General features: G+C 41.9%; 1 protein-coding gene across 1 annotated transcript in view; it reads left to right on the top strand.

Moving 5' to 3' along the window:
• Window positions 1–25,362, top strand: part of rbl2 (retinoblastoma-like 2 (p130)) — a 126,141-nt gene that overhangs the window by 63,114 nt on the left and 37,665 nt on the right. Inside the window, exons 6-9 of the mRNA XM_080187002.1 lie at window positions 14,048–14,208; window positions 15,193–15,257; window positions 17,943–18,129; window positions 20,104–20,270. Coding sequence (XP_080043128.1) covers window positions 14,048–14,208; window positions 15,193–15,257; window positions 17,943–18,129; window positions 20,104–20,270 — 580 coding nt within the window. The remainder of the gene's footprint in view (window positions 1–14,047; window positions 14,209–15,192; window positions 15,258–17,942; window positions 18,130–20,103; window positions 20,271–25,362) is intronic.

Consider the following 25,362-nt stretch of genomic DNA (forward strand, 5'->3'; position numbering starts at 1 on the left):
ATGCAGAAGAGGTTTACTAGAACAGTTCCAGGGATGAGAAACTTAAGTTATGAGGATAGATCAGAGATGTTGGGACTGTTCACCTTGGAGAGCAGAAGGCTGAGAGGAGATTTGATAGAGATGTTCAAACCCATGAGGGGGCTGGACAGAGTAGATAGGAAGAAAAGGTTCCTGCTCATAAAATTTGAAAAAGAAACATATGATGTGAGAAGAAAACCTTTTCACATAACAAGTAGTTTGGGTCCGGAAGTCTGGTACAGACAGATTCAATTGAGGCATTCAAGAGGGCATTAGATGATTATCTGAATAGAAAAATATGCACAGGGACGAGGAAAATGCAGGCGAATGGTACTAAGTCATGATGCTCGTTTGAAGAGCCAGTGCAGACACGAGAGACCAAATGGCCTCCTTCTGTGAACATAACATAAGAAATAGGAGCAGGAGTAGGCCATCTAGCCCTTCGAGCCTGCCCCTCCATTCAATAAGATCATGGCTGATCTGAAGTGGCTCAGTTCCACTTTCCCGCTTTCTCCCCATAACCCTTAATCCCCTTGCCTACCGAAAACCTATCTACCCGCGTCTTAAATATATTTAGCGAGGTAGCCTCCACCACTTCAACGGGCAGAGAATTCCAGAGATTCACCACCCTTTGAGTGAAGAAGTTCCTCCTCAACTCCGTTCTAAACTGCCCCCCCCCACTTATCTTGAGGCTGTGCCCTCTAGTCCTGCTTTCCTTTCTGAGCGGGTAGAATCTCTCTACCTCTACCCTATCCATCCCGTTCATTAACTTATACGTCTCTATAAGATCCCCCCTCATCCTTCTAAACTCCAACGAGTACAAACCCAGTCTATTCAGCCTCTCTTCGTAGTCCAACCCCCTCATCTCTGGTATCAGCCTAGAGAACCTCCTCTGCACTCCCTCCAAGGCCAAAATATCCTTGCGCAAGTGCGGTGACTAAAACTGCACACAGTACTCCAGCTGCGGCCTCACCAGTGCCCTGTACAGTTGCAGCAAGACCTCCCTGCTTTTATATTCAATCCCCCTTGCTATGAAGGCCAGCATCCCATTTGCCTTCCTGATCACCTGCTGCACCTGCAGGCTGGGTTTTTGCGACTCATGCACAAGGACCCCCAGGTCCCTCAGCACCGTAGCATGCTGCAGCTTTTCGCCCTTTAAATAGTAATCCCTCCTACTATTATTCCTGCCAAAGTGGATAACCTCACACTTGCTAACATTGTACCCCATCTGCCAGGTCCTCGCCCACTCGCTTAGCCTATCTAGATCCCTCCGCAGACTTCCCACACCCCCCACACAATTTGCTTTTCCACTTATCTTCGTGTCATCAGCAAATTTCGACACCCTACACTCAGCCCCCTCCACCAGGTCATCTATATAAATGGTAAATAGTTGAGGCCCCAGCACCAATCCCTGGGGCACTCCACTAGTCACCAACTGCCAATCAGAATAGCACCCATTGATACCAACTCTCTGCCTCCTATTAGGCAACCAATCCTCTATCCACGCTAACACCTTACCGCCAACTCCATGGCCCCTAACCTTCTGAAGCAACCTCTTGTGCAGCACCTTATCAAACGCCTTCTGAAAATCGAGAAACACCACATCCACCGGTTCCCCTCTGTCTACCGCACTAGTCACATCCTCATAAAATTCCAATAAATTCGTCAGACACGACTTCCCCTTAATGAATCCGTGCTGCGTCTGCTCTATCAAACAATTCTTCTCAAGGTGCCTCGCTATTTCTTCTTTGATGACGGATTCAAACATTTTTCCTACAACAGACGTTAAACTAACCAGCCTATAATTCCCTGCCTTTTGCCTGCTACCCTTTTTAAACAGCGGCATAACATTAGCCATTTTCCAATCTTCCGGCACTTCCCCAGAATCCAGCGAGGTTTGGAAAATAATCACTAAGGCATCTACTATCACCTCTGCCATTTCCTTCAGAACCCTGGGATGCATTCCATCCGGTCCTGGGGATTTGTCCACCATCAGTCCCGCTAGTCGATCAAGCACTACCTCTCTAGTGACAGTGATCACATTCAGGCCCTCAACTCCTACCATTCTTCTATCTTTAATACCCGGCAAACTATTCGCGTCCTCCTCCGTGAAGACCAAGGCAAAAAACTTATTTAAGGCCTCAGCCATTTCCTCATTCCCCCACGACTAAATCCCCCCTCTCATCCTCTAAGGGTCCAACATTCACCCTAGCCAGCCTCCTCCTCTTTATATATTTATAAAAACTCTTACTATCCTTTTTTATATTTAGTGCTAGTTTAGCTTCATAGTCTATCCTTCCTTTCTTTGTCAATCTTTGTTGATTTTTAAACCTCTCCCAATCTTCTACTGGCCCACTACTTTTAGCCACTCTAAACACATCAGCTTTTAATTTAATACTTTCCTTTAATTCCTTCGATAACCACGGCTGATTATCCCTTCTCCTATGATTCTTCTTTACCATCGGAATAAATTTCTGCTGAGCACTGAAAAAGATCTCCTTAAAGATCCTCCACTGTTCCTCAGCAGTCCTACCGACCAATCTGTGCCCCCAATCTACATTTGCCAATTCCTCTCTCATCCTATTGTACTCCCCTCTGTTCAAACAGAGGACACAGGTCCGGACCCTACTTTCTCATCCTCCATCTGTATGAAAAGCTCAACCATACAATGATCGCTCTTCCCAAGAGGATCCCTCACAACAAGGTCCCTAATTCTACCTGCCTCGTTACACAGCTCGCTCCCTCATCGGTTCCATCACACACTGTTCAAGGAAACTATCCCAGCAGCATTCCAAGAACTCTTCCTCAAGCCCACTGTGTCCGACATGGGTCAACCAATCAATATGTAGATTGAAATCCCCCATAATTATTGCTGTTCGATTCCTGCACGCATCATTTATTTGTGTGTTTATAGCCCGCCCCACCTCCAAGTTATTATTTGGGGGCCTATAGACCACACCCACCAGCGTCTTCCTCCTGTTACTGTTCCTTATCTCCACCCACAACGATTCCACGTTCTGCTCTATGGAGCCTATATCTTCCCTTACTACCACCTTGATACTATCCCTAATCAGCAGAGCTACCCCTCCCCCTTTTTCCTCCCGTCTATCCTTCCTAAAATTCCTAACAATTCAGTGATTCTGCCGTGACAATACAGTACAGAATGATTACTTTCTGCTTTTATCTAGTCACATTAATTTTATGTGTGATAGCCACCCACAAAGTTAAAATTAATCCCTAGAATAAAGCTGCAAGCAAGTTAAAGAACCCAGGAGAAAAAGTCTTCTATTCCTTTGGTGCAACTGTGCGTTCATTGCCCTTGTGCTAATGGCAGTGCTACGATAGAGGCAGTGATATTCCTTTTAATCATTATAACCAAGTCTAAATGCAGTTCATGAACAATATCTCTAATTTTCGGCGGAGAACATTGGTGGTGACCCTTCACCACATTATATCTCAGGAAGATACTGTTTTTATTTACAAAGTACTGCTGTACTTCACAGTGACAACTGGTACAAGCATAATCCAGGGTTTAGAAATTGGCTTTGTAAAATCAGTAAATTCGTGGCTAAACGTGCCTTGTGTTCATCAATACTTTTCCATTAAGTGTGAAGGTTGAAGAGCCGTGGCCATGCATGCAAAATGCACAAGACACAAAGAATTGATTAAAAAATCAAGAAAAAGCATTTGATGCTGCATCTATTTTTTACAATCAAGGACACACCTCAGGAAAATCTCATGATACAGGCAGAAATAGGATAGGTTTACCATGGTATGATTCATCTTTTAAGTTACTTAAGCCAGTTCTGTGGTAATAAGCAGGTTATAAATGTTCCACCAGGTGCTGAAATTGCAAAAGTATGTCGTGTTGACACACAAGAGCAGGATTGAGGATGTTTTAGCTCTGAAATCACAGGAATTTTTAGTTAATGATTTTCAGTCAGCATTTTTTCTGATTTGGAACAAATGTCTCAAATAAGTGAAATCAAAGTTTTTCTCAGTCGCTGTTTGATTTTTTTTAAGGAAGGAAGGATTAAATCTGGCTTAATTGATTCTTATGGTAGTGATGAAAGAAAGGATGCCATTGATACAGACTTGACAAACATTTTGGAAGAGAACAGACTTAGGGTAAATTGTACATCTTTCTGTGTAGCTGATATTACCTTTGTCATTTTGAGAACCATGGCCACGATTCTCCCATCCCACTGCACTAATTATTTTCATGCAGCGGACCGGGAGATTGTCGGCCCATTTGCAGCGTTCGCGCGAGCATTCGCACCGCGCTTGCGTCTCCCAGCGCCAGATTTCTGGCAGTGTCTGCTGCACACCAGAAATCGGCAGGGGTGGCAGAACGACTGTTTAAATGGCCATTTGAATATGATTTCAATACAATTAGCGGGCCCGTGACTGAAGTCTCCATGCCCGCTAGCATCTCTCACCCCGCCAGAGTATTACACTCCAGCAGGAATTATACTAGCTCCCCACTTTGGGGGAGCTAGCAGCCCGACCCCGCTGAGTGAAGTGGGGACAATCGGGGCCATCCAGAGGGTCGGATAGCGAGAGGATGTGCCAGCCTGTGCCCTCTGGCACTAACCAAGGGGCAAAGTACCAATGCACATGGGACACCTTGGCACTGCCTGTCGGGCATTGGATAGTGCCCAATGCCAAGGCGGCAGGGCATGATGAGAAGTGGGGTCTATGGGGACGATCCTTGGGGGTGGAGGGGGTCCCGCTGCCACTCTGTATAGGGATTGGGAAACAGGAAAGCTAATGATCGGGGCAGACTAGTTGGGGGAGGGGGAAGGGGGGGTTTGGGGGTGTCAGCCAGTGGATGGGGGTGTGGGGTTCAGCACTGCGAAGGGGGGCATGGTTGGGACTGCAGTGGAGGGGAAAACCGGTGGGGGAGAGGGGGGGTTAGTGGAAGGGAAGCTAGAGATCATGGAGTGCTGGGGGGGGGTCAGGGCTGGGCCAGCAATCGGGCCATGGGGGCGCAGAGCCAGTAATACGGGGATCACAGGGCTGGTTATCGATCACACTGGGCAGCAATTGGGAGGCCACTGTGCATGCTCCGATCTCGGCGCTGACAGATTTGTGCACACGCAGTAGCCCGCTCAGCGCTCTGATTTTAGCCTCACCAGCAAGGATAGGCGCCGTTCCCTGAAACTTGATGATATTCATGCTGGTGCCTCTGCAGTGCACAGAGTTTGGGCGATTCTTCTCCGAACTCCCACTGAAAAAAAACAGTGTGAATTACTCCAGTTTTCAGGCAAATTTGACACTTAGAATTTCTTTGTGAAAATTCCGCCCCATAAGTTGGTTTTCCAAAAGCTGCAACTACTGAACAAGAAAATGGTTCAGATTGGATGTAAATGCCATGTAATTCATAAAAAAACTGCATGCAAGATTTGTGATTTATTATCAATAAAGTGTATAACAAGATTCTTCCTCCATTACAAAGACAGAATCTCTCAGTTCATTTATGATCTTGTAGAAACTGAGTATAAAGAACCATCTACATCATTTGCTAACAAGTTGGCTGTTCCTTCTGCTTCCAGCCCAGTGAGTCCTGCAATGCTGGACTGTGTTAAAAACACTTTTTGTCTTGGAAGAGCATGAACAATGTGTAAAGATTTATATGGGAAGAATTCGATGGGAATGGTCAGGAGCCCCTTTGTTACATTAACTTCCTGCATAACCTGATGGTAATATTTCATGAAGCACTTAAAAAGCTTGAGTGCAAAGGTGCCAGCTGCAGAGCTACATTGTATGATGGAAGGTCTTCATTCTAAATTGCAGAGTAGAAAAGAGGACACATTCTGTAGACAATCAGCTCAGACTATTTTCCACATCGGATTGAATTTATTGCTCCCCCTGGAGTCGGGCTGGGAAGCAGCAGGGGCTGTATAATAGTGTGGGGTGGAGATCTCATTGACGTTTTGACTTGCCTTGCTTACAAGCTCAGGGACATCTTTCCTGCTGGAGGACAATTGGGGCCCTACCAGCAGTAGGTGGGGACTATGCCATGTAGACTATGCCGAGTGAACCTGGGCAGGTAATGTATTAGCATGGATAGAGGAATGGTTAACTAACAGAAGGCAAAGAATGGATGTTTTTCTGGTTGGTGATCAATGACTAGTAGTATGCCTCAGGGAAACGTGTTGGGACTGCAATTGTTTACGATTTACATAGATGATTTGGAGTTGGGGATCAAGTGCAGTGTGTCAAAATTCGCAGATGACACTAAGATGAGTGGCAGAGCAAAGTGTGCAGAGGACACTGAAAGTCTGCAAAGGAATATAGATAGTCTAAGTGAGTGGGCAAGGGTCGAGCAGACAGAGCGCAATGTTGGTAAATGTGAGGTCATCCATTTTGATAGGAATAACAGCAAAATGGACTGTTATTTAAATGATAAAAAATTGCAACATGCTGCTGTGTGGAGGGACCTGGGTGTCGTTGTGCAAGAATCACAATGAGTTGCTTTGCAGGTGCAGCAGGTAATTAACGAGGCATTTGGAATTTTGTCTTCCATTGCTAGAGGGATGGAGTTTAAAAACAGGGAGGTTATGTTGCAGCTGTATAAGGTGCTGGTAAGGCCACACCTGGAGTACTGTGTACAGTTTTAGTCTCCTTACTTGACAGAGGATATAATGGCACCGGAGGGAGTACAGAAGGGATTCAGTAGGTTGATTCCAGAGTTGAGAGACTGAGTAGACTGGGGCTATACTGATTGAAATTGAGAAAAATAAGGAGAGATCTGATAGAAACATATAAGATTATGAAGGGAATAGATACGATAGAAGCAGGGAAATTGTTTCCACTGGCAGATGAAACTAGAACTAGGGGGCATGGCCTCAAAATAAGGGGGAGCAGATTTAGGACTGAGTTGAGGAGGAACTTCTTCACACAAAGGATTATGAATCTATGGAATTCCCTGCCCAGTGAAGCAGTTGAGGCTATGTCATTAAATGTTTTTAAAGCAAAGATAGATAAATTTTTGAACAGTAAGGAAATTAAGGTTTATGGTGAGCGGGTGGATCAGTAGAGCTGAGTTCCACAAAGGGATCAGCCATGATCTTATTGAATGGTGGAGCGAGCTTGAGGGGCCAGATGGCCCACTCCTGCTCCTAGTTCTTACGTTCTTATACATCTATATGATGAGTACTGCATTTTACAGGAAATTAGAAAATATAATTTCTGAAGAGAAAAACATTGATCAAAGATGGGTGGAATTTTCAAATAGCAGCACAATGTGAAACTAGCATAAATTTAAACTTGCACCTTTCATACATTCAATCACAGTTTCAAATGCAAACTGAAAAATGGGTTTTCAGCTTAATGATTCAGCTTTGAACCAAAAAGAGGGAGCCATTAAATAAAAGCCATGTTACAGGTGCAATTGAACAAGTGTTGCACAGCCTTTCATGAGTATGTCGATCAACTAGAAATCTAGAAACTAGAAGCAAAAGTAGGCCATTCAGCCCTTTGAGCCTGCGCTGCCATTCATTTTGATCACGGCTGATCATCAAATTCAATATCCTGATTCCCCCTTCCCCCCATCCCTTGATCCCTTTAGCCCCAAGAGCTGTATCTAATTTCTTATTAAAATCACACAACGTTTTTGCCTTAACTACCTTCTGTGGTTGTGAATTCCACACATTCACCACATTCTGGGTGAAGAAATATCCCCTCACCTCAGTTCTAAAAGGTTTACTCCTTATCCTCAAACTATGACTCCTGCTTCTGGACACACACACACACACACACACAAACACCCCCCCCCCCCCCCACCACCACCACCACCACCACCACCACCACCATTGGCAAGAAGCCTGAAGAAGAAAGAAAGGGCAAAGACATTGCACTGCTGCCCCACAACGCCAGGGACCCAGGTTTGATTCCTGGCTTGGGTCACTGTCTGTGTGGAGTTTGTACATTCTCCCTGTGTCTGCGTGGGTTTCTTCTGGGTACTCTAGTTTCCTCCCAAGTCTGAAAAGGTGCTGGTTAGGTGGATTGACCATGATAAATTCACCGTTGGTGTACCCGAACAGCTGCTGAAGTATGGCGACTAGGGGATTTTCACAGTAACTTCATTGCAGTGTTAATGTAAGTCGACTTGTGATACTTATAAAAAAAATCAAACCAGCCTCCCATCTATTGACACTGCTTACATTTCCCGCTGCCTTGGAAAAGCTGCCAGCATAATCAAGGACCCAAAGCAGCCTGGACTTAATACAAGATAAGTCCATTCAAAAGTCTGACAGCAGCAGAGAAGAAGTTGTTCTTGAGTCAGTTGATATGTGACCTCAGACTTTTATATCTTTTTCCCAAAGAAAGAAGGTTGAAGAGAGAATGTCTGGGGTGCGTGGGATCTTTAATTATGCTGGCTGCTCTGCCAAGGCATCGGGAAGTATAGACAAAGTCAATGGATGGGACGCTGATTTGCATGATGGATTGGGCTACATTCACAACCTTTTGTAGTTTCTTGCAGTCTTGAGCAGAGCAGGAGCCATACCAAGCTGTGACAACAAGAAAGAATGCTTTCTATGGTGCATCTGTAAAAGTTGGTGAGAGTCGTAGCTGACATGCCAAATTTCCTTAGTCTTCTGAGAAAGTAGAGGCGTTGGTGGGCCTTCTTCACTATAGTGTCGGCATGGGGGGACCAGGACAGGTTGTTGGTGATCTGGACACCTAAAAACCTGAACTCTCAACCCTTTCCAATTCGTCCCCATCGATGTAGATAGGGACATGTTTTCCTTTACACTTCCTGAAGTCGATGACAATCTCCTTCATTATGTTGATAATGAGGGATAGATTATTGTTGCCACACCAGTTCACCAGATTCTCTATCTCATTCCTGTACTCTCTCGTTATTGTTTGAGATCCAACCCACTACGGTGGTGTTGTCAACAAACTTGAAAATCGAATTGGAGGGGAATTTGGCCGCATGGTCATAGGTGTACAAGGAATATCTTCACAAGCATCAGTTTTAAATTGAAGAGTCCCTTGCCACTGATATCCCAAAGGAAATGGTATTTTCCTCTTCAGCTATTTAGCAATTATATTTTAAAAAACAATATTAAATCTCTTAGCCTTCTTTACTCGGAAAAATGGTCCCGGTATCTCAAGTCTCTCTCATAATGATATTTTCCTACCTCTGGCTTCACCTCAAGATTTAATTGAAACTGTTCAGCGTACTAAACCAGCTGCTGAGGGATCAAACAATCCCACAGTCAGAGCTTACTTTTTTTAATAGTGTTTGATACTAGAACAGATACAAAATAAAATGGATTGTGTCCACAAGATGATTTGAATTCAGTTGAATGCATATTATAAGTCGTTTTACCTTTTTATAATCCGAAAATAAGCATTAAGAAACTGAGGCTCAAAGCAGGACAACATGATGGTGACAATAAGATAGACTGGTTAGTTATATATCTTGCTTGAACCTCACAATGGCAGGCAGCCAATGCAACAGTCAGTTCTCTTGAGTTTGCATGGAAGAATTCTGTGGACTGACCTGATAAAGGCATGTGCAAATAATTAATGGGCAATAAATCTCCATTGAGTCAGCAGTGTAAATTTTAACTGTTTTCAACTGATCCTTAACTGTTAGCAGAGCATTGCAGTTTAAAGTTTCAGAACGATATTTGAGTAGTCCGAAACTGCCTCCTGTTTGAATATGACCAAATAATCAATGTTCTGTGCTGTTTCTTTCTGTCTTTTCTTAGGAGATTGCAAGGTGGGTATAACTTTGAAAGCATAGCATGTGCAGTTTGTAAGATTGTTATTCATTACACTAATTTTCAGCAACATTTTTGCCTGATGTTTTACCAAGAACGTTTAGTTGATAGAAAATATTGGATGTCTGTAAATAACGTATTTTCTGTGATTTGAGATTTAAGTTGGCAAAATCCGACTCCTTAGCAGCTGGATTTTTTTTCAATTTTTTTTAACTTCATTCTTAAAGTTACAAAGCCAATGCTCAGAGCGGACCAGGCAGAACTAAATCTATTCCTTACTTGCTCCAGAAACCAAATTCAAATTGAATCCAATTCATGGTTCCTACACGAGAGACAAACAAGGTCCAATCTGACAGGATAAAAGCAAAACATTGCCGATGTTGAAATCTGAAACAAAAACAGAAAATGCTGGAAAACCTCAGCAGGTCTGATAGCATCTCTGGAGAGAGAATAGAGCTATCGCTTCGCATCTGGATGACCTTCGTCAGAGCTGGCAAGATAAGGCATTGCATCTCACCTTGGGTTCGATCTGACACTTGATCTTAGCCGGAAGGTTAGCAGTTGGACATTTGACAACACAAGCGCCATTTGGATGCCAAAATGGTGCCTGCAACATGTGTGCCAGTTGTTGGTGTGAACTGTGCTAGACAGCATTTTGGTGAGGGTGTTAGCATGTGTACATGCGTGGAGTGACCTCCGGGGCTGTTCAGAATAGGCAAATTGTGACCAACTAACGCCATCTTTTGATCACGCACAGCTGATCATGCATTTAGCAGCATGAAGTACCCATGACTAGCACTATTTGAAGGGACCAGGTTAATTGCAAATTGATTTCTACTGGCTGGTGCTGTAATTATGGAAGTGTTCAGTGATTTCTAGGGTTATTTAAAGTTGCTGAAGTCTTCTGGGAGTGGTATGGCATGTGCTGAAATACTTTGCTATGACTTTAAGGATTGTCCATTCAACACTTGCTCCAGTTGTGAGTGCAGTAGGTTATGTCCCCCCTAGTTTACATGACAGGGAGAATGAGCAGAGGTGGCACAGAACAAGCCTAACTGGTGCAGAGAGAAAAAGGTTCTCAGCAGGAGACTATGTTATCCCAGGCAGTGCAGGAAGCAATTCTTATTCCTCAATCTCAGGAAGAAGCAATGTGCCAGGCATCGCTGCTTTGCTAAGGATGTTGTCCCAGATGAGGACTACATTGCCAGCAGTTGGGAAAATGACTGTCCACTATTGTTTATATGTTGGCTTCTTCCAGGCTGGGGAGCTGCCCGGTATTTGCAACACTTCCCAGTTTATTGTCCACAGTTGTATAAGAGAGGTCAGTGTGGCTCAGTAATCCACGAGAGCTGGATACATTTCATTTCTCTTGCCAGTAAGAAGCAGGCTGGGCAAACACACAGCATCACAGATATTGCAGGCTTCCCACTGGTAGAGATTGTCATGAGATTGTTTTACTAATGCCACAGTTATCTGGACCCACTGCCTTCTGACAGCTTGTCTGGTCCCATGTGAATTGATTAAATCTTTCTTCCTTTCCATCAAGATGCAGCATCAGAGAAAACTGAACCAATTCCTCTCCTCTATAGCACCATAATTCCCTCCTCTTCATGCAGTGAATCCATTTGACAAACAGTTTAAGCACCCATTCCAGCTAAAATTCACTTCCCCTTTAAGTAAAGCAGATTAGCTTTAAGTGGTGCTGACCTCACACCAACTTGGGGCCTCTGCTGAAGTGTGCAGCCATTTAGAAGTGAATTTAACATTGGCTGCACTCAGCAGCATGTAGATTAGCAGGCAGAACAAAGCTAATGTGCTCTCTGTGTCAGAAGCAATGGTTGCGAGTCATTTGTGCATTGTGTTCAGAAGCCCCTTGGATTAATGGACTGTTTAACTTATTTTACATTTTCCTAAAATTATCTGCACTGAATAATTCAGATGCTCTTTTACATATTCACATTACATATTTTTGCTTTTCATTTTTACAGATCATTAACATGTTGCTTAATTTTTATAATGAGCCTGTTGTTTGATCCCCTTCTCTTTAAAGTTTTCTCACTGTCCTTGGATTACATCAAGGATAGATTGGATTTAAAAATTACATTTGTAATTTCTCCAGCAGTTACCAAATAGGGGTGGAGCACAATGGAACAAAAAGGACAAATTAGCCGGGGCTAATCTCCACATGGCTGATGCTTATAGTCTTGAACCTTGAATGAATGGTTATTGCTCTTCAAATCAGTTTCTCTGACCGATCCTACTCACTGAAAGGCTGAGTGATAACAAGTGGGTTAGGTGGTGGTTTCTAATTCAATATTAAGCTACAGTGGAAATAGCACATGAATTACATAAATTTGCTCGCATCTCAGCTTTTGGCTAAGATCAAGTGTTGTATTGACATGCTGTACTTGGTTGAAGTCATTAGGTTACATTTTAGCTTCATTTGAAGCAGTTTTTAAAAGGGGCATCTCGACCTTTTGGCTAAGGTACAAATGAGATCTAGCCTTGATGCCTACTCCAATCAGCTTGGATCATGTAGATCAAGCCCAAGACAGAAGATGAAAACCCTGTCTTATCAGCTTGGATCGGGAATCTCTCATTTGTTGAGACTCTGAATTGGACTTGATTTGATGGAATTGGATAAATAAAAAATTTTTAAAAATTGCTCTGGGCCAGGGATTTCCATTGTTAAATGCAGCACAAAACAACATTTTTTCCTAGTCTTTTGAAAATTGTAACACTACGTACACAACTGGAAATGTCTGTGTAATTTTCAAAATGTCACACTACTAGATTTTAGTGGTGACACTGTAAGATGTTTGCTGATCTAATTTGTTTGCTTTCCTTACCCCCTTCTATCCTTTGAAACCTATCTTTTTTGTCAAGCTTTTGGTCACTGCTCCTAATATCTCATCCTTTTAATTAACAACCATTTTCCCATTACTCTTGAAGTTAGTGCCTTAAGACATCTTTCTAAAATGTATGAATATAAGTTAATTGGTTTGTATTTTGTTTTATGATTTTAGTTGTTCCTCTTAAAGAAGGATTTTTCAGCAAGCATTTGTTAATTTTGAAATAAAATTGCAGCTGAAGGTTTGGTTCTGTTCATTTCTGTAGTTGTGTTTTAGATTAAGAACCAATAAGAATGTAGAAAATAATAATGTTGCCAATATTATGGACAGAATGAGTGGACATTGCGAAGTTGTTGAAATGTTTATGCTCAGATATGTATTGTGCATGCATTTTGTTGCTTTTTAAAAATTTCATTTTTGTAAACGGAATAAAACATAATCCAGAGACGATAGGGCAGATTTTCTAGTTCCGGTTCTCTGTATGTAAGATTTTATCATTCAAATGTCTTGCTGAGATTCTGCTTGCCTGATTTTCCCCACACACTGAGCCTGTATGGTCCAATCCAGGAGCAGGAAGGAATGGGATACAGGATTGTCTATATATTACATCCTATAGAGAAGTTGCATTAACTTCATTAAATTGGTTTGAACTGCGTATTTATGCAGATAAGGCATATCGAACAATTTCTCGAATTATATGACTGCATCTGGAGGCATCAGCTCAGCTTATTTGGTAGCATTTTTGCCTTTGAGTCAGAAGGTCGAATGTTCATACTTGATCATGGACTTGATGCACATCTAAGCTGTTACTTCAATGAAGTGCTGAGGAACTTCTGCATTATTGGAGAAGCTGGGAGTGACTTTTGTGTTTGTTTAGTACCTTATCATACCCTTAGGCCAATGGGTTATTAATGAAGTGAAGTTGATATGTTTTAACAGGGAAACATGGCATTGGTGGGTTGAACTCTATGGAAAATTGGGCAGAATATAAATAGGACAGCCAATTCACTATCATCCAATTTGCATTGCGGCTAATGGTTAATTTTGCCCATGAGACCGTGAGACCATGAAACACAGGAACAGAAATAGACCATTCAGCCCATTGAGTTTGCTCTGCCATTCATTGAATCATGATTGATTTGAAGATGATCCTCAACAATATTCTTCCTTCAATCTGCTAAAACAGATTTTATTGTCATTTATTTGCTGTCTGGGATTTTTCAGTGTGCAAATTGGCTGCTAAGATTATCTATGAAATTACAATGATTTCACCAACATCCACTGATTTGCAAACGTGATATGGTGCTAGTTCAATGTAAGAAGCTCTCTTTTAATGAGGACTGGTTTTATAAAAACAGTTATTTGTAAGCCTGATTGATGGTGACTCCTGGTGAGGTGAGGTCTGTAATATCACATTGTATTGTTCTATTTATCCAGGTTTACCAGAAGATTTCCACAATAAGGATTATAAACCACCTTCAGAACCTCCATGCATTATTGACAAGTTATGTTCCGTGCATGACGGATTGGAATTAGAGGCAAAGGGTATTAAACAACATTACTGGAAGCCTTACATCAGAAAACTTTTCGAGAAAAAGGTTTGACGAGTGAATTTCATTCTTCAAAGGATTACTACTTATAAATTATCATTTATGTTAAATTCAGACTGCAACCTGTAATAAACTCATCCATTCAGATGGATGCTAATCCTGCATTGCTGACCTCCATTGCTATATCCGTTGACTAGGTAACTCGTGTTGAACCTGCCTTTCATAAGTACGCAGTGCAGAAGCGAGTACTGCAGAATGCATTGAGGTATAGTTCAATGCGTTGTAAAATACACCCCACTATGTGCTAACAAAAATGTTTCTCCATCCCAACTTTGTACAGGAAGCCTGTGCTGCACCATTCTGACATTTCCTAATTTGTGCAGCAGCCATCCTTTGGGCTCCCAAACATGTTAGTTCCACATCAGATGCAGCTCTTTGCTGTATGTATAATCCATAAGAAGCTAAGATTGCTTAAATACAGAAACTGGGATCCTTGCAGAGGCACACATGCAGACATGACCCCATTGGGGCGGTACAGTAGTTAACACTGCTGTTTCACAGTGTCAGGGGTCAACTCCAGCCTTGGAGTTTGCATGTTTGCCCCCACATCTGCCTGGTTTCCCTCTGGGTCCTCTGGTTATCCTCCCACTGTCCAAATAATTGCAGGTTAGGTGAATTGGCCGTGCTAAATTGCCCCACAGAATCCCAAGATGTGTAGGTTAGGGGGATTAGTGGGGTAAATAAGTGCAGTTACCGGGATAGGATCTTGTTGATAAGATGCTGTTTAGGACAGTCAGTGCAGACTTGATGGGCCCAATGGCTTCCTTCTGCACTGTAGGGATTCTGTGATTAGCATAGGCATTTGAAAGATCCAAGAGATATCAATTTGTATTGAACCCACTGTGTCACCAGTTTGTCAAATTTCAAATTTTAAATTGTATCAATTCAAAGCAGCCAGCTTTTAGGTTTATGAATTATTTAACATTTCTTGACATAAGCTATTGAAAATGTTGCATTTGTGATTGATCACAGATCCTGAAGGGAAGAGGAGAAACTCTAACTGGTTTTCTGGATCCTGGGAACTTTGCAGAAAGTGTGTAAGTCATGCCGAAATTCTATCGCCCAAGCTTCAAAGAATTATTTTCCTGGCTGAGTTCAAAGGATTTGTAATGATGTGAAAAGCAGCAAACTGTACTTACGTAGGAGTTAGGGTGAGAGTCCCAGAATTTTGACCCGTAAGAGTCCCAGAATTTTGACCCAATAACCATTAAATCAGAATAGTGTGTGGTGGGGAGCGGATCTTGCAGGTGGAGCTGTTCCCGTGCATCTGCTGAACTTGTCCTTCCAGGTGTAGAGGTCAAGGGTTTGGAAGGTGCTGACAAAGGAGCCTTGATGAGTTGCTGCAGTGTATTTGTAGATGGTCCATACTACTGCCACTGTGCGTCGATGGGAAAGAATAAATGTTTCAGCTTCATTCATCCAGGCAAATGGAGAGTATTATGTGACTTGTAGATGGTGGGGAAACAAGAGGCGAATTACTAACCACTGACCTCTCTTGTGATCTCAGTTTTTATATGGCTGGTCCAGTTTAGTTTTTGGTAAATAGTAATCCCCAACAATGGAAATACTATTGAATGTCAAGGGAAGATGGTTAAGATTCTCTCTTGATAGAATGTTTTTTGCCTTGCACCTGTGAGGAATGAATATTACTTGCCACTTGTCATCCTAAGCCTGAAAGTTGTCCAGATCTTGCTGCACATGGGCACGGAATGCTTCAGTATCTGTGGAGTGACGATTGGAACTGAACATTGTGTAATTATCAGTGAACATCCCCAGTCCTAACCATGTATTGGATGGAAGGTCGTTGATGAAGCAGTTGAAGATTGTTGGGCCTACAACCCTACCCTGAGGAGTTCCCCCAGCAATGTCCTGGCATTGAGATGATTGGCTTCCAAATCTATGACTCCAGACAGTTTCCCCTTCGATTCCAGTTTGTTGTCTGCTTACTTCAGATACAAAAAGTAAACTTCATACTAAATGATTATTGTGATAAGTATACTATTGCATGGCTGCACACCTGAGCAGGGGTGTAAGATTGTGAAAGGCAGAGATGAATACAATACGTTTCATGACCTCTGACTGCTGTTGGTATTTCTGAATTTAGGAAAGAGATAATAAGCTAGTTCTCATTTTCCCCAGTGACTAAAGGGTACCAGTGTGCAGACCAGAGACTTTCAGATTGAATTCGTAGGAGGGAAGTTTCTGACTGTGCTCACCCCAAGGTCAGAAGATCCCATCAAGGTCAACAGACCTTTGCATGGTCCGTGTCCTGCCTGGTACGATTCCCGTGGCAGGCAGGATGGGAAAGTTCTGCCCCTAGTCGCTGGAGAGTGAACTGAACATGCAATTGACGTGTCCATATGGGCATAGGCATCTGGGCTAATTTGGATTAAAAAAATTAACTAGGAGTCTGTTTCTACTTATAATCCGTCCTGGAAAGAACACCAGTGAACATCATAAAAACACAATTGGATTTGCCTGTGATGCTTCTCATGATTGAATAACCTGCTATCAAGCTATTTGTGCTCAAACGTGAAGAATAGCCATTTGGGTGAGTTGTTGCAAAGTCCCCATGTGGTTGAAAAGTAGCAAATTCCCCTATTCAAGAAAGGAAGAGACAGAAAGCAGGTAACTACAGGCTAGTTAGTCCAACATCTGTCATACTGAAAATGCTAGAATCTCTTATTAAGGAGATTATACAGGGCACTTCGAAAATCATAATGCAATTAGGCACAGTTAGAAAAATTTTGTGAAAGAGAAATTATGATTGACTAATTTATTAGAGTTATTTGAGGAAGTAACAAGTAGCATGGATAAAAGGGATCCTGTAGATGTGGTGCACTTGGATTTCCAAAAGGCATTCAATAAGGTGAGGCATCAGAAGTGCTAAGGTCTTGGTGTATGGGAAACATATTATCATGGATGGCGGATTGGTTGGCTAACAGGAAGCAGAGAGTCGGGATAAATGAGTCATTTTTGGGTTGGCAAATTGTGACTAATGGACTAGCTGTGACTACATGGATGAATAGACCAAATGTATGGTCCTAAGTTTGCTGATGACACAAAGATAGGTAAAAAAGTAAATTGTGAGGAGGACAGAAAAAGTCCATGAAGTGATTTAGATATGTTAAGGATGTGGGAGAAACATTGGAAGATGGAGTCCAATGTGGGAAAAGTGAATTTGTCCACTTTGGCAGGAAGAATAGAAAAGCAACAAATTAGTTAAAGGAGAAAGAGTGCAAAACTATGTGGTACAGAGAGATTTGGAAGTCCTGGATTCTATGATTGTGCATCAGCTTGCCAGTAGCTTACGAACCTGCATTTTTATGCTACAGTTGGGTAGAGGCTGAGGAACAATTTGACTGGGCTTTTCATATGGGCTTGGAAAAATCTGCTTTTCATACCTTGATGTTATTGCATAGTCTTGGCAGCATTTATTCTGCAGCCAGTATCACCAAACAGAATATATGGTTAATTTTCATATTGCCAATGTAGTAGGATCTTGCAATGCACAAATTAGTTAGTGCATTTGTTTATATTAGAATCATGACTACACTTGGGATGCACTTCATTAGTTGTGAGATACTTTGTGAGATCTTGAGGACATGAAACGTGCATACATTTTCTTTAAAATATTCTTTGCAAGTATGGGAAGTGCCTCAGTAATTGGGATATGGCTTTATTTTGGGACATCTTCTGTTATATTTTTCTTTCTCTTGTAGTAAATCCATTAACAAGGCCTATGATGAATATGTGTTAACTGTGGGAAACATAGATGAAAGGATTTTTCTAGGAGATGATGCAGATGAAGAGATAGGAACCCCAAACAGATTTCTGAGCAACATGTCAAATGCAGAGACAACTGAAAGGATGCAAGTGGAGCACAATCTTCAACAACATTTTGACAATGTAGGTATTGACCTTTTGAAGTGAAGCTATATTCGATCTACTAAATAATATTAGAAAATTTATGGACTGCGATCCTAGCAATTGTAGCAGAATGGCAGCCACAAATGACAGAGAGCCAATACTGTTTGCTCACTTGTAACTAGGCGATTAATATTATCTATCTTTAAAATTACCTATCCTCGGTGGTCAAGGTTACTTACCTGTCTCATTCCTGCCACCTGGTCACTTGTACACCAATTCCATCAGTGCACTGACGTCCAGTTTTAGGCTGGCTCCTTATCAAGGCAGGAATGCTGGCTCTGGTATAGGTTCCCTCATGTGGAGCAAGATCTCCCCAGTAAGGCAGAAACAAACGTATTTGATTCCCAGCCTTTTCCAGGAATTCCTCAAGAAGCTTGCTGGAGTAGTTGTGCAAGTCCAAATGAACTATTGTAGCTTGATAATGCACGTGAACTGTTAGATCTTATTTTATGTCAGTTTGTATGTACCATTTTAAATACTTTTAGTGACTGAAGTTATAGGATCAAAACGTCTCCTTTAGATTAAAGTCATTCTGTGCAACATCAATGAGACACTTTAAACTGTGCAGTATAAAAAGCACAACATCACTTTGAATCAAATAGTGCAATGTGATTGAATGAATTGTTGGTTCAGTATCTTGATTGTGAAAATGTGAATAGAGGATCACATTACTGGGCTACAATTGCACTGGATTTGCGTTACATTTAAAAACATTAGGCTGGATTTCACAGTTCCACTCGGACAGGTTGGTAGGCGATTGCAGTGGGGAGAGGCGGGGCGTAAAATTGGCTGCTTTTCCCAATGCCACTGAAATTTTACAAACGATGGAAGGGAGCATTGGGAGACCCATCCTTCACTGGGTCAATTGAAACCCTTACTTGGCCCAATTAATGGCCACTTAAGGGCCTCCTCCTGCTGCTACAGAGATTTAACCCACAAAGGGATATGTCCTCATCACGTATGCAACCCAGCATCTTTCACTGCCTGGGATGGTGGCTGGGAGGATGCCTCTTTTACTTACCCTCTCTGCTCATCAGAGCCCCCATCCCAAGGTCTTCCCACCTCTGCATTTTGCTATCCTTCACTGTCCAATTCATACAATCCAGCCACTGCTTTTTGACATTAATTGTGCCAAGAGCTGTCCTGGGTTGCTGAACTGTCTCAGGCATTAACTCAAATCTGGTACTCATTAGAATCATGAGAGATGGTACTGCAGCTGAATAGTGAGCCCATTTGTGTCCTGACCTTAGCTCTGGGCCAAGATCCAACAGTGTATTTTATGATGCCAGATTTTTGCTCCCTCAACATGCAACACTCTTTACATTTTTCAAGTGACATCGTACTGGGAAGGCAGGATAACAGTATATAACATTTAGTTGAATGCAGCATGCAGCCGTCTGATAAAGTCAGGGGTACAAGCTGTAATCCAATGTGCCAAGCACCTTCGTTACGTAACAATACCTGAGTGTAGTCACAAGGCTGGATTAATGATCCAAATGCCGTTGGATTATTAAAAAACCCATTCTAATTATGAAAGTTAAATCTAAAGGATTATTTTCTGATTCAGTGGGTGGGGGGGTGCAGGGATGGTGGCAAAGGATGTTAGAGGGGATAGTGTGCAGGAAAAATTGAATGCGTGCTGTTTAATTAATGGTTGGAAGATTATGAGAAGAACCTCCAAATTCTTGATATGTACTCCCGGCAGACAACAATCTCCAGTAAGTGTGTGCCATTGGAAAATTATTCCTAAATGTAACTTTAGATCCAAGTTCTAAGCATAGACACGCAAATAGAAACTCCTTGAATTGATTTTTCACTAATCCACTTTGTGACGGCCAACCAGGATTGTGCAATTTGCAGACTCCTTATACAATGTTCAAATTTGGAATAATCTCTAGATAGGTTAGGATCAAAGATTTTGATCACTTGAATCTTATTTATTTTCTTCAACAGTCTAGGGCACTCTCAGTTTCAACACCACTGACTGGTCGCAAGTATATGAAGGACAGCAACCTTTGTGTGACCCCGATATCCTCTGCAACACAGTGTGTTAATCGTCTTCATGCCTTACTAACAGGACTGAAAAATACCCCAAGTGAGAAATTATTACAGATATTCAGGTGAGCTATGTATGTTGAAGTAGAGGTTGCATTCTTTCAGGTAATGTTACATATTTAGAGATATCCTCAAGACTTGGTTATTAATATTTGCTCAATGTTTGAGATAATGGGCAGGATTTTATGGTTAGTTGAATCTTGAAACCCCATAACAGCCAGCTGCCTTACTGCGATTTAATGCTTGGAAGGACGTTAAGTGGCTCAGGGTGAGATCTCCATTCCTAATCTGGTTGGATGGCAGCTCTTTGGTCTCAGCAATGCCACCAGGAATAGTGGCCACCACTGGGACTGCATCCATTCCTGAAGGAGAAGAGCCAAGAACTGGATGGCAGACACATTGGCGGTTCTCTACTTCAACCATGTCAGGCAGAAGATGACCCTTAAGGTCCTCAAATGGTGCAAGGGCAGGTGGACTACCTAAGCTTTGCCAGCCACCCATTATTCACAGCCAGGTTGGGGGAGGGCAAGAAAGGTACCCATAAAATTTTACAGGCCCCTCTGCCTTCGTCCAATTCTACCCCAAGGGATCATAAAATTCAGTCCAATGGACCATACAGAATCTGCATTGTTATAGATCACTGTCTCCTACCTAAAAATTTTTCTGTAAGCGTTGAAATGTCTTTAAAATATGAGTATTTCATACGACTGCCAAAAATATGAGTTTTGTACAGTTGGTTCTGATTATCTTATTTTGCAACGGATCACAGCCAATCTGCAGTCATGAGAATTGTGGTAATTATTATCACAAGGACTGTTATTTACAGTGCATTGACTGAAGTAACTGAACAGGTAACAGTCATGTGAATTAAAGAACTACGATCCATTCAAATTTATGGGAAGAGTTGCTAGTTGGTAATTGAACAACTTTGACAGCAGTTTTAGACCAATTTAGAACCTGGACTTTTAATTTTTCTACCTGATGAATGCTAAGCGGGAAGAGTTTAACAACGAAAGAGAGGGAGATGTATATGCCTGCGCAAGTGTGTGTAACACTTTTCAACGCAACATCATATGGCTAGCTGGAAACTCAGTGGCCACTGCCAAGACATTTTTTTTCTTATATACAATGTGGGTGTTAATGGCTCGACCAGCATTTATTATATTCCTAATTGTTCTTGAGAAGTTGGTGGTGAGCCACCTTCTTGGATCGTTGCAGTCCATGAGATGTAGGTACACCCACAATGCTGCTAGGGAGTTCCAGGATTTTGACAGCATAGGTAAAAGAACGGTGATATAGTTCCAAATCAGGATGGCCTATGAGTTGGAGTGTGGTGGTGTTCTCATGCCTTTGTCTTTATTTGTGATAGAGTTTACTGTATAAGGAGCCTTGGTGGATTATTGCAGTACATTTTGTGGATTGTACACACTGCTGCCGCTGCTCGTTCTGTTAGTGGTGGAATGAATGAACAGTGAAAGCAGTGGATTGTATCAAGCAGACTGCTTTGCCCTCAATGGTATTGAGCTTCTTAAGTATTGTTGGAGCTGCACTCATCCAAGTACGTGGAGAATATTCCATCATACTCCTGACTTGTACTTGTAGATGGTGGCTAGGTTCTGGGGAGTCAGGTGAATTAATCACATCAGAATTGGAGATCAATTTCTGGGCAACGCCAACCCCCAGGATGTTGATATTGAGGTTTTCAATGATGGTAATACCATTGAATGTCAAGAGGAGATAGCTGGATTCACTCTAGTTGGAGATGGATATTGTCTGGCATTTGTATGTTGCAAATGTTACTTGCCCTTTATTAGCCCAAGCCTGAATGTTGTCCAGATCTTGCTGCATATGCGCACAGATTGCTTCAGTATCGGAGGAGTCAAGAATAATGTTGAACATTGTGTGATCATCAGGAAACATCCCCACGTATGATTTTATGACAGAAGGAAGGTCATTGATGAAGAAGCTGAAACTGGTTGGGCCCAGGACGCTACCCTGAGGAACTCCTGCAGTGATGCCCTGGGACTGAGAGGATTGACCTCCCACAATCATCTTCCTTTGTGTCAGGTGTGATACCAATCATGGAGAGGTTTTCCCCCAATTCTCATTGATTCCAATTTTACTCGGGTTCCTTGATGCCACACTAGATCAAAGGCTGCCTTGATGTTAAGAGCAGTCATTCTCAGCTCAACTCTTAAGTTCAGCTCATTTGGACTTGACAAAGTGGAAGCGAAAAGGATATTCCCTGTAAGTCCAGAACTAGAGGACAATGTTTTAAAATTAGGGAATGCCCTTTTAGGACAGATGAGGAGAATTATTTTCTCTCAGAGGGGTGTGCAACTTTGGAACACTCTGCCATAGAAGGTGGTGGAAGTCAGATCACGGATTTTTTTTAAGACAGATGTCAACAGTTCTTGTTAGGCAGGGGAATCAAAGGAATCTACTGAGGGATGTGGAACTCAAAACACAAACAAATCAGCCATAATTTTATTGAATGGCAGAGCAAGCTCAAGGAGCCAATTGGCCTACTTCTGCTCCTATTTCATTTCTTTGTATGTTTGGATCAAGGCTAACAAGATCAGGACCTAAGTAGCCTTGATGGATCACAAACTGAGCAATAACTTTAACAATTGGGTGTTAAACATAGAGGACAGATTAGTGATTCATAATGAATTATTTCTTCAGGAAAGTATTTGGAATGGATGATCTGAAACTGATATCGGTCATGGGTGGCAGAGAGATCAATATTTCAGAAGAAATTGGAGAGTACCGCTTCTCAGAAAAGCAAAAACGGACAATGGGCGCTATAGCCAGAAACTGCCCTGGACAAATTATTAGAGACTGTCATTTACATGAATTAAACTTTTATGAAATCAAGATAGGTGTAGAAGAGAAAAATCATGAATAACAACAGATCTATTATCTAGTTGAGGTTTTCACCACAGCAAAGTAGGAAAGTGCAATTGACATATATTCATAATCCCCAATAGCATTTGATCTGACGTGTAAGCCTTGGCTCTGTGATAGAACTCTGAGATTGAAGGTTGTACGTTCAAACTGTGCACAGTAGGTTTCAGGACATAATGTATACTGATACTTCAATACTGTACTGATAGAGTAGAGCAGCTGTTAGAGTTGCTGTCTCTCAGATGAGGCATTGTACTGAGGCCTTGCCTGCCTGTATAAGTAAATAAGTTGGTGGTATCCTGACCAACATTTATTTCTTGATCAGCACTGCCAAAAATAGATTAACTGATCATTCCTCTCATGTTGTGGAAACTTGCTTTGTTCGAGTGTCACATTTACCTACAAAGCAGCAGCAATTACACTTCAAGAGCAAAAACAACTTGCATTATTTATCACCATCAATGTAGTAAATCATCCCAAAGTGTTCACAGGAATGTTATCGAACAAAAAGCATAAAGAAATATTAACTTGGTCAATGATGTGCCAAGACTTTCCAGCCTAACGACGGGCATTATCATGCACTATGAGAAAATCTGGAGAACGGCCAAAAGTCAGTTCTCCAACATTTCCCACCCCTCCCGTGATGATGCCTGGCAGAACTGGAAAATACCACTCATTGTTATTAAGAATATCTTAAAGGAAAAGAGGCTGAGGCAGGGCATTCCAGATTAGGGCGTAGACAGCAGAAGGCATAGTTGCCAGCAATTGAACGATTAAAATCAGGGATGCACAAGAGGCCAGTATTGGGGGAGGGCAGGGATCTCTGAGGGCTAAAGGGGGTCAAGTGATAGGAAAGGATGAGGCCATGTAAGTTATTTGTAATCAAAGGTATCAATTTTGCACTAAGGCTTTGCCAAACTGGGAAGTGATGTAGGTCAATGGGCACAGGGGTGATGGGTGAATAGGATCTGGTGCAAGTTAGGATGCAGGCAGCAGAATTTTGGATGAACTCAAGTTTATGGAAGATGGGAGAGCAGTGGAAAAGCCAAGTCTGAGGACAAAGACATGGAAAAGAGATTTAGCAACAGATGAGCTGAGATGAGGATGGGGACGGGCGATGATTACAGAGATGGAGATATCATGTTGCCGAAAGCTCATCTCAGGGCCAAAAGTAATTCATTGGATGAAAAGAGCTTTGAATTGTTTTGAGTCTGTGACAGCTGCAAGTTATTTCTTTCCCCAAGAGGAGCAAATTGAAAGATGGTAAGATTATAGAAATCAACTATATTCAAAGTGCCTCAGAAAGTTTGATGCAAAGAAATCCTAACAAAAGATGGAGTTTGAAGGCAACTGAAGATATTGTGAACTGGACTGAACATAAAAATGAAGCAGCCATCAATAAAATGAGTAAATGCAGGATATGTCAAATATAACATGAAACTGCTGATGATAATTTTGACTTTGCATATCAGTGTATCAGGATAGTGAATTGGCAACCCTTGTTACATCTCTCTTGATTTTTATTTGATTGACTTTAGATCAAGTGAGGCACTTTCCATCATTCTCTGTGAAACAAAGAATCTTGGGGAAAATATTCAAAACATTGATCAGTACAGAAAATCTGCAAGGAAAACATTAAGTTGTTAAAGTTAATTTGTTAGTCACAAGTAGGCTTACATTAACACTGCAATGAAGTTACTGTGAAATTCCCCTAGTCACTGCACTCTGGCACCTGTTTGGGTCAATGCACCTAAACAGCACATCTTTCAGACTGTGGAACCAGAGCATCCAGAGGAAACCCACACAGACATGGGGAGAATGTGCATACTCCACACAGACAGTGATTCAAGCCGGGAATCGAACCCGGAATCCTGGCGCTGTGAGGCAGCAGTGCAAACCACTGTGCCACTGTGCCTGAAGAAAAGATAGATAGAATAAGCTACCAGCTGCAATTGGCATGGAAGTTGTTAATTTATTTTACAGAATGCATGAGTTAGGTCTGAAGACAAAGGTACCAGAGAATTACTAAACAAGAACCAGTGAAGGTAACCGCATGTCAATGTATGAATGTCCCAAGGCGATACAACATGGTGTAAAACTAAGGTAGTGGAATGATTCAAAATGATCTAGTTGACACTTGTCCCTAATATGATGCTGCATAATATGGAAGTTATCTCGTTCTTTACTTGTGCATTTGTAATTTAAAGACATAAATAGTTTTTGTCACAATTAACAGTCTGCCAACAAAGC

Source organism: Carcharhinus amblyrhynchos, chromosome 4 (genome assembly GCF_965287045.1).
Source record: "Carcharhinus amblyrhynchos chromosome 4, sCarAmb.v2.hapA, whole genome shotgun sequence".
NCBI lineage: Eukaryota > Metazoa > Chordata > Chondrichthyes > Carcharhiniformes > Carcharhinidae > Carcharhinus > Carcharhinus amblyrhynchos.